The sequence below is a fragment of the Anastrepha ludens genome, chromosome 4 (genome assembly GCF_028408465.1).
Source record: "Anastrepha ludens isolate Willacy chromosome 4, idAnaLude1.1, whole genome shotgun sequence".
Taxonomy (NCBI): domain Eukaryota; kingdom Metazoa; phylum Arthropoda; class Insecta; order Diptera; family Tephritidae; genus Anastrepha; species Anastrepha ludens.
In genome coordinates, this window is record NC_071500.1 from 86527605 (window position 1) to 86542725 (window position 15121).

At 37.0% G+C, this 15121-nt stretch overlaps 4 protein-coding genes across 4 annotated transcripts in view; 2 read left to right on the forward strand and 2 right to left on the reverse strand.

Moving 5' to 3' along the window:
- The window catches only part of LOC128860062 (centrosomal protein of 135 kDa), a 44835-nt gene extending 39505 nt beyond the window's left edge, over window positions 1–5330 (reverse strand). The window contains exons 1-10 of the mRNA XM_054097296.1: window positions 5060–5330; window positions 4745–4871; window positions 4414–4560; window positions 4132–4355; window positions 3567–4071; window positions 3421–3501; window positions 3222–3346; window positions 2596–3158; window positions 2319–2529; window positions 2138–2253 (exon numbers count right to left, since the gene is read on the reverse strand). Coding sequence (XP_053953271.1) covers window positions 2138–2253; window positions 2319–2529; window positions 2596–3158; window positions 3222–3346; window positions 3421–3501; window positions 3567–4071; window positions 4132–4355; window positions 4414–4560; window positions 4745–4871; window positions 5060–5233 — 2273 coding nt within the window. The 5' untranslated portion in view covers window positions 5234–5330. The remainder of the gene's footprint in view (window positions 1–2137; window positions 2254–2318; window positions 2530–2595; window positions 3159–3221; window positions 3347–3420; window positions 3502–3566; window positions 4072–4131; window positions 4356–4413; window positions 4561–4744; window positions 4872–5059) is intronic.
- Window positions 5331–5545: 215 nt separating this feature from the next.
- LOC128860066 (general transcription factor IIH subunit 4) lies at window positions 5546–7322 on the forward strand. The gene is made up of 2 exons (XM_054097306.1): window positions 5546–5986; window positions 6053–7322. Exons 1-2 carry the CDS (start codon window positions 5712–5714, stop codon window positions 7251–7253), a joined length of 1476 nt encoding a protein of 491 aa, XP_053953281.1. The 5' UTR covers window positions 5546–5711; the 3' UTR covers window positions 7254–7322.
- A 309-nt stretch (window positions 7323–7631) lies between these two features.
- LOC128860063 (probable Ufm1-specific protease 2) lies at window positions 7632–9842 on the reverse strand. Its single transcript, XM_054097297.1, has 4 exons — window positions 9660–9842; window positions 9166–9582; window positions 8514–9110; window positions 7632–8435 (listed from the first exon to the last, which is right to left on the reverse strand). The coding sequence occupies exons 1-4, from the start codon at window positions 9696–9698 to the stop codon at window positions 7632–7634; spliced, it is 1857 nt and encodes a 618-aa protein (XP_053953272.1). The 5' UTR covers window positions 9699–9842.
- A 1010-nt stretch (window positions 9843–10852) lies between these two features.
- LOC128860067 (T-cell immunomodulatory protein) lies at window positions 10853–14251 on the forward strand. The gene is made up of 3 exons (XM_054097307.1): window positions 10853–11392; window positions 11450–12451; window positions 12506–14251. The coding sequence occupies exons 1-3, from the start codon at window positions 11191–11193 to the stop codon at window positions 13117–13119; spliced, it is 1818 nt and encodes a 605-aa protein (XP_053953282.1). The 5' UTR covers window positions 10853–11190; the 3' UTR covers window positions 13120–14251.
- The last annotated feature ends 870 nt before the right edge of the window (window positions 14252–15121 follow it).

Below are 15121 nucleotides of genomic sequence, written 5' to 3' on the forward strand. Positions count from 1 at the left end.
AAATTAGTATTTTTATTCGATATAATATTTGATTCGAATAGAATATTCAATTCGTAATATGGTTTTAAAAAACTTCTGTCATCTTAGTCAAAAAGATAGAAGAGAAATATCAAATTTCTTATTTACTGATTACGGTAGTGAGAATTTTCAACACGAAAAAGAGCCAGTCGAATGGTGTTCACGCACAAAACCGATCTTCTATAGCCTTCTTAGAACATAGATGCACAAAATTCTCCCATTACTTGTATGAGAAACAAAGGGAAAGCAAATTAATCGTGGCCCTAAATTGAAGGATTTCCATTCGAAATCCATGCCTTTTCCTACAGATATGATAAGAAGCAAAATATTTTTATTATATCTGGAGAAAAAGAAAAATTCCACGAAAGAAAATTGTACGTATCACAATAACTCTAAATTCGCGAAGTACTATTCTTTCAAAGCTCTAACCAAATTTGAACCAAAACTCCTCCAAACCATTACGGAGGCTGGATGGTGGCCACGCTGAACCATTGGAACACCAGATTTTGCGTGTTCAGAAGTTTTATCATAGTCTTTGTCGTTTTGCTTATTAAAAACAACTTTAACGGTGAACATTTTCTCAACTGTCAAAATAATATTTTCATAGCCGTTGACCGCGTGCCACCGAAGAAGTTGATTGCATCTGTCGAGACTAATTTTCTTCAAGCGCATTGTCAAAAAATGACCAGTTTAGCGACGCAAGGCTTTCATATAGAGATCATCTCTAATTCGTCTTGACATGGATCTGGTCGATACATTCACGATACATACATGATTTTCTGCTTTCTAAGGGAATTTCTGCGAATTCTTTCTCGAACGTCTTTTATGGTCGCACTTGTTCGAAACACTTCTTTTTCTATCTGTCACTCAGAGAAAAACTATTGAACGTGCGGTAAACAAACATCCTCGCAGTTTTTTAAGGGGTTATATAAAGTTGGAAGGCCGAAAAAAGCGAATTTTTCAGAATTTTTTCTGAGAAAGCTTAAATTTGTTGATCTAAAAGTTTTTACACATATTATGTTATCTTTTAACTGTATTTTAAGACTTAGTATTAGTAAAAATATTTATTTGGAAAGGAGCTACAGCTGATCTTCCGGAGCTCCTATCAAAAAAGACGTTTTGCGGTGACGACTATATCTCTGAACTGGATCCTCTGAAATTAAAAAACCAAACAGATTTTTTTAAAGTAATGTTAAATCTAGTAATTAATCGCAGGAATAAGCAAAATAAATTTTTTTGACAAAATGGCGGTTTCTCAATAAAACAAAAGAAGCGATTTTTGACCAAAAATTCGGTTTATAAAAAAAACAACATTTCTCGGTGAGAAAAAATCTTCGATCAATTACTACAATATAAATTTAGGAAGCTCGTGGTAAAATTTGAGACTAATCGGTTAATCCGTTTTCGAGTAGTGTGGGTCACCGACTTTGAAAACACCATTTTGAGAAAAACGCATTTAAAGTTTGAGAAGCATTTTGCATAGGATAGGAAACACCTTTTCAAATTTGCGAGTACTTCGAAAATATTCAACGAAACGATATTAAATTTTTATGTGTGTATTCTTAATTGTATGTACATACATTAAGAAAATAAAAAAAATCCGTATTTTGAAAATTCTAACTGTATATAAGCCCTTAAACAATTCTTAAATCTCACTTGCACTTTTACCACACTTTTGTAATGCAATCACTGCAATGCGATTTTCCTTAGCTCCCTACTTCACTGTTTTAAAGCGAAATTTGCCACGAAACTGAGTACAATTTATAAGTAGACAATGCATACGCACAAAAGCAAAAATAACAGAACTTTTTTCTACGAATTATTTTCTCGCCGTATGCATTGTAAAATTTGCAAATCTGCAGAATTTATAGCAAATCTAAATATAATTTAAATATAAAAAATCATATTATAGTTAAAAAAAATCGTGAAAACACGTCAAAATCGTGATGTGCAAACACAAGTAGATTTATAGGTCAAAGGACTGTAGAAAATGAAAAATATAAATAAAATAGGTTAGGTTAGGATAAATGGCTTCCCTACGTTGGGGCCCACTTGGACAAATATTCAAAATTCGTCCGTTGTCATAAATGTGTTGATAGAAATAAATAATACTACTCACCTTAATTGCTCTTCTAAGTCTTTAACTTCCTTCTCCAAAGCAATACGCTTCTCTTTACAAATTCTCAGGTCAAATTCCAATTGGTAGGCGCGCTCAGTCTTAGCATCTAATTGCGACTACAATTACACACCATTTGAAAAATTTGTTATTAATTTTTTCAACAATTCGAGTGAGTACATACCAATATCTTATCTTTCTCATTCTCAAGCGACACGTAAGTCTTCTTCAATGCTGCAACTTCGTTGCGTAGCTGCACTGCTTCACGATGTGTGGTATCTCGATTTGTATCAATATCATTCAAACGTATATCAGCAGTTTGCAACTGTCGTTCTACTATTGTAAGCTTATTCTGATACTCCTGTAACGTGCGTTCTGTTTGTTCGTTCAAAATTCTAAAAAATTCAAAAAATTAAGAATTGCACCCGGAGATTAGCTCAAAAATTTTCACAATAACCCACTTCAATTGATTTTGAGAGGTGCGCAACTTGGTATTTTCCTCTTGCGATGCGAAAAGTCGTCGCTTTAGTTCGTCGATTTCTTCCTTAAGCAAGACAATATGTGTTTCACTTGGCACACGCGCTGAATTGAGTTCACGATTTTCACGTTCCAACTGGCGTAAGCGCGCATTTAGCTCGGCCAGATGTGTTTGTGCCTTTTGCGTTTCCACCGATTGTGCTTGCAGCATAGACACGTGCTTTTCGCGCAATGTATCGCGTTCACAACGAACACGCTCCAATTCAGCGCGAGCGCAATCACGTTCACGCTCTGCACGCAAAACAACAGCTTGTACACAATCACTGCTCGCAATACTATTTGTTGACTTTGCCGAGTGATTTGAACGTGCACTGGCTAGTGACGCTTGTGTAAAGACACAACGCTCAGTTGGGGCAGTGGTAGTAGCGGCATGAGCTGCAGTAACCGCTGGCAGTAGCCGCTCTTGTTGACGTAAACAAAGCTCAGCGCGAAGCAGACGAAGCTCATCGTCTTTGGATTTGATTTGAGATTGCAGGAAGTCAACTTCCTGAGAATGGTAAATAATACATTAAATAAAAATATTTTCTGATATTTTCATCAAAACCTCAACCTTTTCAGAACCAGCTTTGCTTATCAGACGTAAATATTCTTTTTGGAAAAAATCGCGTTCCGATTTTAATCTTACTTTCTCTTCATCGATTTGTTGCTCTTTTTGTTGCACATTATCTTGAAGTTCTATATGGGAATTATTAATGGTACACCGTGAAAGTATGAACTTAATCAAACAAATTGGAATTATATTGTGTAACCTTTTTGCATATCATGTATTTTTCCTTTCAATTTAACTGTTTTTCTTTGCAGTCGCTCATTTTCTCTTTTCATCTCAGAATCTGCAAAAGTTATAAATAGTAATCAAAGTTTTCAAACAAATACTCAACACCTTTCTCCCACTTACATCTTTGTGTAAGCTCATTGATACGTTCATTTAAGCGCCGTTTATCAGCATTCAATGTAGAAATTACTGCTGAGTCATCAGCGTTGCTAACATCATCACCAGCTCTACGGTTCATTTGAGCTATATTGCCGCTCACTCGCTCTTGTCTCGCACGCAGTTTCTTCAACTCTTTTTGTAACACCTCCAGCTCTTGTTCACGCTGCGCTATTTCCGTGTTTGCTTGTGTTTCCACAGCTAGTGCTGCTTCCTTCAATTCATCAAGCTCCCTTTGCAATTGTTTGTTCTGGGTTTCCAACGAAAGTGCACGTTGCATCGCCTCGTGCATTTGCTCTTGGTACTCGCGTAATTTAATCAATATCTCAGTCTTCTCTCGCTGCAATAGATCAATATCTTCGGACATTCCGCGCACGTCTTTGAAACAGCAATCCTTGGCAAGAGCTGCGGGAGGACGACCACCACTAAGAAGATCATTTAAGCGACGTACTTCGCGATCACGAGATTCAATCTAAATTGTATTCAATTACATGCATATGAATATATATAGATATCAACTTCTTATGGATACCTTCCGCTTATAGAATTCCAATTGCTCGGTTAAGTCCTTTACTCGGTTCTCCAACTTTTCAAACTCAGCTTTTATTGCTATACTGGACATATTTTCCGAACTATTGCCCCCATGCTGTCGCGCAGCTTGTGTATTACATTTGGTGCAGCGTATATTGCTAGCATTTTCCATAAGCGGCGGTAGGCGTTCGCCTGAGCGTACGGTGCTTACAAACGGTTTCTTGGCTGAGGTATAATTGTTTCAGATAATATGAAAAATGTTGATATTCAAAATTAAAATTACCTTTGTCTTTCGTATTTTTCATGCTCAGCGCAGCTCCGGCACTCTGTTGTTTGTTTAACAGTGATCCAAGTTGTTGCTGCAACTGCTGGCAGTGCTCCTCTAGATGAATCTTATCCGTAACAAGGTTACGGATTTTCTGGCTTAATTCTAATGTAATTATGATTCAATAAAATAACAAAATACATTATTAATTAATCATTAAACTGTTGTTACCCTAGTAGGGTAAACATATTCAAGTTTTTCATGTTGATTTTTTTTTTTTTTTTTTGGAATATACATAAATAAATTCAGCTGGCGTTAAAAAAATATGTATATAAATATATCTGTTTACCGAAATTGCGCTGCTCATGTTCCTCCCGTTCCTTTAAATTTTGCTGGTGCAGCTGATTGCACTCAGCCAGGAGGCGTGAATTGTCACACTTGTACGGTTCAACTCCTAATTCCCAACATGACTTTTCCTACACCATAAAAGAGCAAAAATAACGTCATATGTTTGGGCACGACACTAAACTCCGTTGTTGACCATGACAACAGAATGAGGTCAATAATCCTCAACATTTCATAGTGGAGAACATGTATGTTCATGGAGGTATATGTATGTATATATTTTTATTTTCTCTTTCAATAATCATTCGCTCTACTTTACCTCCAATAAATCGACAATTTTTTTCTTCGCATCTCGTAGACTTTCCGTGGACTTGACCAAATCTTCGAACAACGCTGCTACCAATGGAATGCCAACCAATGGTAATGTTTGGGTGTATCCCAAAACATCAAGTTTTTGTCGTAGATTATTAAACACTCCATCGCTAACACTCATTTTTCACAATTTAATGAGATTTCTTTAAAAACAAGCTGACAAAAATCAAATATTGCGCGCACAGTTGCTAATTCTAGGCAACGTGAATGAGCACATTTCCATTGTGAATTGTTGGTAGCAAAAATATAATGTCGCTTTATCCCAAGGTGTGTTTCATCATACTTGGTTGTACTTTAACTTTTTAACTTTATATTATATTAAAAAATATATATGTTTGAGAAAAAAATACAAAATATCAGTTATAGGATTGCTAAAAAGTTGTGTAAAAATTTCATTATGAAATTTTTGTAAACGAGTTGCTAATTTGTTCACTGTGAATAGCCATAACGAAAAATAATATCTAAATTGTCCAAACATACATACATATGTATTGGGAGACTTTTTTGTTTTGGCTGGCTTAGCACTACCAAGTCGTTTGGCCGGCAATTTTATCCTAAGTTCGTCGAAGTGAAGAGTAAAAATATAAAAAAATACTAAAATGTCGGATACAAAAGCTGGCCGGTCCGGTCCGACTACGTCCACATATGCGCTTATACCAAAGCCGGCTAATTTACAGTGTATGGATCTGCAGGAGTATCTGCGTACGAGAGCCCCAGATACTCTCGAAAAATTGTATAACTATCCAACAATTTGCTTGGCGGTGTATAGAGAATTGCCAGAAATCGCTCGCCAATTTGTGATACGTATACTTTTCGTCGAACAACCAGTGCCTCAAGCCGTCGTCGCATCGTGGGGATCGCAGCATTATGCAAAGTGCATACATACACACTTGTTTGTTTTCTCTGCTTTCTTATGTAAAATATAATTTAATATTTTCAGAGAACAAGCTGCTTCTGCGGCTTGCCTCAGTGAGCTCAACGTTTGGCGCGTGACTGCTATACCGGGTGGCCTGTCTGCCTGGGAGCTTAGTCCAACATTCAAAAAGAATTTAAAAATTGCTTTGTTGGGAGGCGGTAAACCCTGGTCTATGTCGCATACGCTGGAAAAGGATTCTAAACCGCGTGATATTGCTTTCCTCGACACTTACGCCATGGCCCGTTGGCGCTGTGTACTTCACTACATGGTGGGCACCGGCAGCTCAACCAAAGCGCAAGACAGTGAAGGTATCAGCCCAGACGCAGTGCGTATTCTGCTTCACGCTAATCTCATGAAGCGAGACGAACGTGATGGAATTACAATTACACGACAAGGCTTTCAGTTTCTTTTACTTGATACTCAGACGCAGGTGTGGCATTTCATGCTGCAGTATTTGGACACTTGCGAGGAACGTGGTCTCTCGTTGCCTGAATGCCTCTCTATGTTGTTCCAACTAAGCTTCTCAACGCTAGGCCGCGACTACAGCTCGGAAGGCATGAGCCCGAAAATGCTCACGTTTTTGCAACATCTGCGAGAGTTCGGACTCGTATTTCAACGAAAACGAAAAGAAGGGCGGTTTTATCCAACACGTCTAGCACTGAATGTAACAAATAAGCATGCGGCAGTGCCTGCCATTATAAGCGAGGAAGATAAGGTGCAGGAGAGTGGTTATATTGTGGTGGAGACAAATTATCGCGTGTATGCATACACAGACTCGCCCTTGCAGGTTGCAGTGTTAGGCTTGTTTACAGAACTATTGTACCGGTTTCCTAACTTGGTAGTCGGTGTGTTGACACGCGACTCCGTTCGCCAAGCGCTGCGCGGTGGCATTACTGCGGATCAAATTGTTAGCTATTTGGAGCAATATTCGCATCCCAACATGAAATTGACCGAATCGGCAATTAAGACAAAGTCTCCACTTCCGCCGACTGTTGTCGATCAAATTAAGCTATGGGAGCTGGAACGTAATCGTTTCACCTACACAGAAGGTGTGGTCTACAATCAGTTCTTGTCACAGGCGGACTTTGTTACGCTACGTGACTATGCTCAATCAATTAACGTGCTGGTACACATGAATGAACGAACGCGTACAATGGTGGTCACCAAAAATGGGCATGACGATGTTAAACGATTCTGGAAACGTTACTCAAAGAGTGGTGGATAGTTATTTATATGTTTGGAGGTTGGTTACTTACATTCAATTACCATTTTGCCATTTAAAATTTCTTTCTATTTGCTTGTATGTATGTATATAATATTTAATAAAAGTACGTACATATGTGCTTAATATTACAAATGCTCCACGATCTGGCTTTCGTTTGACTACTTTTGCTAAAATAATAATAAAAATCAAAACCCTTTTAAATACAATATTATACCGCAAAAAACACAGTGCGCTAATTTACTCCCACAAATCGTTAACTCCCACCACAAAAAAAAATAAAAAACGAACGGCAAAATAGTAACAAACTAAACCATGAGACGGATCTTTACACGAAAACAAATTCCCTTCAAAACATCTGAAACTTTTGCAGAGACCTGCCTAGAACATGATCGGTCGCTGAGGCATACAGAGATTGTAGTAGCTCTTCTTGTCCCAAAAGTCACCGCCCTTCCAACCACACCAACCTTTCGCTTGTATCGTATGCAATTCATCGGCGCCCGTATAATGAGGATCCAAAATCAGAAACTTAACTTTCCCTGTCTGAGAACAGTAATCGATACCGATAATGGTGTGTGCCAAAACACCACCACCTATCATAATCGGTGTACCTTGTGTTTGGAAATGCATAGCCAAATCGGAAGCAAGAGTAGCGACATCGGCACCGGAAGTGACATGTTGTATTCTGGAGTCGACGTTTAGAAATCCCTGAAGGCACATGCTAACCTCTGTAGAGCCTATCCATTGTGAGGAACCGACGAAATTATGTGGCTTATCACCTATACGTACTAAATATTGTTGAATTTCGCGATGTGTTGGCACCGGCTTTTCTGTGTAGCCCTGCAGCAGGAACCAAGAACAAATCGTCTGCAATGATCGGTATGCGCAGCCCCAACCCTTATCTTGGATTTGCTGTTGCAGATAGTGATAGTAGTGGTAATTGCCCTGTACAAGATATTGCTTGCCGTCGATTATGCCACTTGGCCGCAAGCCCACATGTGTGTTTACCAAAGGTGTTGTGGCATCAAGCTCGTTAAGGAAAATACAGCGATTGGCACGTCGAAAATAAGGACGTATAACGGGTAAACCAAAATGACGGTGTAGTTTTTTGCGTTTTTCTTGTACAGTGGATTCATCATCAGACACGCCGTCCAAGTAGGAGCATGATAAAAAGTGACCAAATTCCTGCGAAATATTTTTAATTATTTTAGAAATAGAAATTTGATACACAAAAATTATAATATATATACTAGTCAACTGTACCTGAGGAAAGAAGTGATAACCAGAAGGTCTGAGTAGCTCTGATGTTTCTGTGGGCTGCTGCAACCGCTCTACCATGCTTTGCTCGAACAATCGAAGAGAGCGACATATACTCTCGATAAGTATGTCGTACAGCCGATTTACTTTCGTGGTTTTACACACCATAGCCATTGCTTCCACTTCCAATGTCATGCACACTTTGTCTTCTTCACGTTTGACACACATAGAAACCGCCGGCGGTGGCGCTTCATTGCTTACCGCTTCGCCGTTCCCACCAATACGCTCGCGTGTTTTGCAACGAAGCACATTAATGCGTAATATGTCGTAAGCGCAACCCAACGCTCCGAAGACACTTGCCAACGGTACACTCGAGCTGTGCCCTTTCTTTTTGTTACCCTTTTCCTCTACACCATGATTTTCAACAGTACTGCGAATGACCTTACTTACTGCATTTATCAAATCGTTTATTAGCGATTCATTAGTTATTCGCTCACCTTGGGCGCCTGAGCTAGTCAGATAAACTTTAGTGGATTCTATACAAAAAGCTAAGCTTCCGCCTGAGAGCATTTTACGCAACACATGCATTTCACGTCGTACCGCCTACGATTTAATTTATTTAAGCTACATATAAAGGTATTAACTACATTTCACTTACCTCTACAGTTTGTTGTGTGTAAAAATCAAGGCTGCATTTAAGTCTTGTGAAGCAGAAGTCATGGTATAACTGTTCTGCTTCCATCACTTCATAAGGCACCTCCTCCAACTTACTGTGTATAAAAACATATGCTCGCAGTCCTACAAGTGTACCCAATTCGCACTGTAATAATATTGGATTATCTGTAATATCCACATCTTTTAATATTTCAGTTAAGTGCGCCTCTGCATCAGTGCAGTCTCCAAATTTCACCAGCCCACACAAATCCAGTTCGGCAGGAAACTTAAATTGAATTTGTTCATAATTCAGATGCCCAATTGTAGACTCGACATTGAATCCCATAAGTAGCAATGTGCCTTCTCCATAGAGTACCCCGAAGAGGCAGCCACTACATTGCTGCTTGATCCGCTCTAGACGCTGTAGCAATTAACGAAACGTGAACATTTCCAGGTTTCCTTCATTTAATTGATTACTAGTCACCGCAAATCACCTACCTTCATTAGAAATGCCGATATTTTCAGTTTGGGCAGCATTTTATTTGATTATTAGCACTTTTTCCCGAAAATTTAACAGTTTACAATGTAAAAAATGGTATGCGTTGGCAAATTTGGGCCGCAAATTTTAGGGCAGTGAAAATAATGAAAAAGAATGGGAAGGTATGACAGTATTGACCACAGTGCTGCCAAACTATTGTAATTTGTGGTGTGGTCAAAACAAAACTGATAGCCAGCCAAGTGGGGTACAGAAATGCACGTACCATGGCGAATCCTTAAAAGGTGCTTTCGGTATAGTAGTTGAATTTTTTTCTTGCAATTTTGTTTTTTGCTAGATGTGTATATTAGGTAGCTAGAATTCTACCTGCTACAATATTCCAAACGGGGATATGAAATAAATTAGAACAGCTTTTATCTCAGAGATAAATTTCTTGCTAAATGAGGTTTCTGCAAAATAATTTAATGCTAGCTCTTGAAATACGCCAATTTTCAGTTGAAATATAATATCATCTTCTTGAAAATATACTACAAGTCATTTACCTTATTTTTAGTATCCCGAATGAATTGTCGAAAACAAATCTTGTGGAAGATGTAACAAATTGTTTATATTTCTATGTTCTCTGCTGATACTAAGCTAAATAACTCAACGAATCACGCAAAATGTCAATGAAGTATGAAAAATTTAATTTCTTCAAAACTTGAACACTCGACTAGGCCGACGAATGCTGCGCCGCGATGTATAACTTATACAGATTTTAATGTGTTAAGTTTATGCAATTAGGTGATTTGAATGTTAATTTAATTTAATTTAATAATTTCAGTCAGAATGTAAGCAAGGCAAATTATTTTGACAACCAAACCACCAAAATGACAGAAAAAAAATTGGATGTATAGAACTCTACAAATTTACATGCAAATTATTGTATTAATAATAATAATAACAAATCAGATATTCTAGTAATATCACCGTGTATAGATTCGCCTTGATTTCTAAAAAAATAAAATTTCAAACAAGAATGGATTGTTGGAAATCATTTTGCTTTAATATTTTTATTTTGAATGAACGAATACAGTGGAGAGTTGCACTTCATCTTAGGATCTTTTGTGCCCTTTTTTAATATCAAACTTTATCAATTATGTTAGCTCTTTGAGAACTCTAGATATAACTTGTAATGTCGCCTGTGTTTTATTAATAGTAGGAAAGCGACTCTGTGTGCATTGGAACAGCTGACAATTTCACTTTGTTTGCATTCCTTTGTTTTTCTGACTCACAATTCACTTAATTTTCATAATTAGCAATAATATCTATAAATTTAAGGGAAATTCGCAAATTAAAATACGGTACAAGTAGAAAATTGCAATTAACTGTTGTGTTACAAAAAATATTAATTGGCATTTTCAAACTAGTGAAAGTGCGAGTTTTGTGGGTTTGTTGTTCGAATTTGTGCGTATACATCGATTTTAGCAAGAAATAATGATTTTTTGCTCTTCAAATTATCAAATTGTTTAAAAAGGCAATATTACAACAATAATGCAGTATTATAGTGAAAAGTCGGTCAAAGTGGCTATTCTGCTTACACTTATTGCATTAAGCAGATGCAGTGATATTACACAGCAAGTATTTGGTGATGTAAAAGAAGGCATTGTCGCTGCATTTGGCGATTTTAATTCGGACGAGTTGACAGATGTTTTTATAATAAGGGACCAAATGAGTACATTAGAGATTTTATATGGTAATTTTACATATCATTTGTACTTAGTTTATAATTAAACAAGTGATGTTTTTTAAGGTGCTTATACGGAGCCTCTTCTACGACATGGACCTTATTGTACATATGATGATCATGAAATCACTAGTGTAGTACCAGGAGATTTTGATGGTGACGCATTGATGGATGTGCTTGTTACGTTACGTCCAAAAGAAAATGGGGCAGAAAATATTTATAATGTGCATGTAAACTGGGGTGGTCCAGATGGCATAAATTGCTCTGACGTGAAAAATCCAATTTTACGCACAAAAGGCGAACCTTTGGCACTTGATTTTAATCGTGATATGATTATTGATCTTTTTGGACTTGATGAAAATGGTGAACGCGCCTTTTGGATATTCAATACATTGCGAAAAACTCCAGAAAAACGCAATCAAGCACCACCAGGTGAATCAGGCTCATCTCGAGACTCTATTCGCATTCCCAACGCAAATGCTTATTTGGACTTCAATGACGACTTTACTGCTGATCTTATTGTGCAGACAAATAAAAGTTATGAGGTGTGGTATGGCCGCACTGAAGATAAAAAGGAAGACTTCAGCTATAATCATAGCATTGACTTGTCCGTCATTGGCAACCCCGATTTCACTGTCGGACAAGCCGTGTTCGCTGATTTTGAGTTAGAGGGGGTAGAGAATATTATCTTGCCTGTATGCTTTCGAAAAGATTGTTCCAATTCGACAGTTCTAGTGTATGATGGTAAAAATTTCCGCGATGTACATGTAAACTTTAAAGATCCTCAAGGTGTATTATGGGGGTTTGTGAACCCAATAGAATCAGATGTTTACCTGAAAACAATCACAGCACGCAGCGGAGACTTCAACATGGATGGTTATCCAGATTTGATTGTAACGCTACAAACAGTTGGCGGACCAAAGCATATGCAAACTTTCCTCTTAGAAAATGTGCCATGTAAAATGTGTAGCAAGCCCCTGAAGCGCACTTTTGAAGTGAAATGGAGCGGTTTAAGCCCAATGGGAAATGAAACTGTTGCAGGCGCATTCTATGATTTCTATCAAGATGGTATGTACCTTTGATATACTAGATTCTCCTAAATTTACTAACACTATTTTAAAGGTGTCTTGGATGTAATACTTATTGAAAAAAACAAGCAAGGAAAATACCGTCCACTAGCATTCCGCAACACACTCGACTACGACGCGAACTTTGTCAAAGTTATCGTCCTTACTGGACTTATTAACAGCAAAAATCCTACCCAAACCACACCCCTAGGTAGAAAGCGACGAACTTATGGCACCAACTTACCGGGTCCACGTATTACCTATTCTACTACCACCCAGGAGGGTGATAAACAACAGGGTTCAAGCGTACAGCTTCCGCAATCTGCATACTTCGCACTGCAGTTGCCATACACAATTTTTGGACTGGGACGAACGCCCAATTTCGTAGACTCTCTCACAGTTGGTCTAGGCAGTAAATCACGCACTTGGACCCAGGTTATACCAAACTCACAAATAATCGTTGTGCCAAAACCCGTTAGTGAGCCCCAGTACTGGAAGGCACAACTTTTTGTAACACCCAGTAAATTGATTCTAATGAGTGTGGTGGCATTGGGTGGTACATGCCTGGTCATAGTGCTCATTATACTTGTTCTGTACATCAAGGAAAAGCGTGAGGATAAGCAGGAGAAGCTGCAGGAGGCGCATCGTTTCCATTTTGATGCAATGTAAAAAAATTTTGCAAACAAAAAAAAAAAAACAAATTATGTATGTGCTCGTTTGAAAACATACATATTATATTTAGTTTATTCCATATTTAATAACGCTCACTGTTGTGTTGATATTTTATTTGACAAGCGAATTTTTGTGTACTTCATTATGAATCAAATAAAAAAATATATATACATACATATATATTTTTAAACTAATTCCTTTGAGAAAGGTGTCATTTCATAACATTTAATATAATAAATAATCCAAGGCGCATTTATTAAAGGTGGTGGCACTAGACCAACAACAATGTTCTGCGCGTTTGATTGTCACGGCAAAGTATTGGAAAAGTAGAAAACAAAAAATTAATTCGCCTTGCTTTATTCTGTGCTGACAGCCACATGGACACAGCGAAAGAAAAACCAAAAAAAGCAAATCACCACCTTTAATAGATTCGCCTTGAAAAAGTCATACCGTAAAAAATTCTGTCAATCCGCTTTCAGCCTAAACTTTATATGCACTACAATTAAAAAAAAAAACAAGTTTTTGGAAATAAAACCAAAATGTATTTGACAAAGTGAAGAAATATACTATAATAACAATACAATAATTAATTACAAGACAGTTGTCAGATCTGAGTTGTCGATCACACCTTGAAGAGAACTTATTTTCTTCTGAAATCTGTATTTAAAATTATTAAAATGTAAAAATACTTGAAACAAGGAAAACTATTAATAATACTATTATTTTTAATAAAAAAGAAACCTGGACGAAAATTATCAATGTATATTTAAAATTACGTAAGAAAACTCGTTATGTGGCTCCGATAGCACAGATCGATATAAAATTGGAGATGCTTACTTTATTTTTCAACAATTGGTACAACTGCTAATTGTTTCAGAATGTTTCAGTTTCTTGGGATTTATAAAGCATGTGCGAAAATATTCGTCAATATATGTTTTCTAGGTAATTTTGACCCATGTTAAAGATGACTTAAAAAGCAGTATAAACCAATGAACAGCTGATAGCTGTGACGTCATCCATACCTACCATTTTTACTTTTTTTTTCTCGTGTCCCGTTGAATGTTGAGCAAAAGATGTAAAAAATACTCAAATACTTTAGATCAATAAAATATGTTGAATAAATTTTTAATTTAGTGTTTTTAATGAATTTAGGTAATGTAAAAGCGCTTCCGGTTTAAATTAAATGAGCGCAGACTGAAAAATTGGCATGCATACATTCAATTCAAATTAAAACATCATTTAAAATATCGCTCTTAAATCAATGGAATCGATACAACTTTTATTATTTCACTGAATGGGTTGTTACAGGTTTTTAAGTTTCCTATTTCACTTTTACAGGATAATTGTTTGTAATTATAATTCATCGAGGTTTCTCACCATACCTGGAGTGGATTTTGATAAATCACTTACGGAGAGATGATTCAACCTGTAATACAATTCAGACAGCTAGAACAAATTAATTAGAATAAACATTTTAAGTATTGCATTAATAATGGGCATAAACTATTTAAGTAACGACTGTCAACTCACTAGTAATTTGTTCCGCCCACGCCAATAATAAAAACAATAACCTGTTCCCGTTCCCACTCCAATCGGTTCTAAGTTACCGGAACGATCCACATTTATATCCGGCCAAGGAAATAGGTAATGGATATTGTATAGGTAATGTTTATACAACAAAAACAAAAACATTTTTCCCGGACGTTTCCGAAGCCTCTTATATGAGACAGAAGTTGTTGTATCATGCGACAATCGAGGTCGTAAAACACATACTACATTTAGCTAAAATATTAAGAAAATTTAAATTGCATTACTTAATTAGTTTATGCCTATTATTTTGCATTTTTCGGTCCAGACCAGAGATCTGCAGCGGTGTACTGCTACTGCTTGCACACCGCTTCAATACTCTGTTTTTCTATAACTGAAACGCAAAAATTCCACAAATAAAATTTCAAGACCACTACTCATACTCAAACGGCAAGTGATTTGAGCTGAAGCA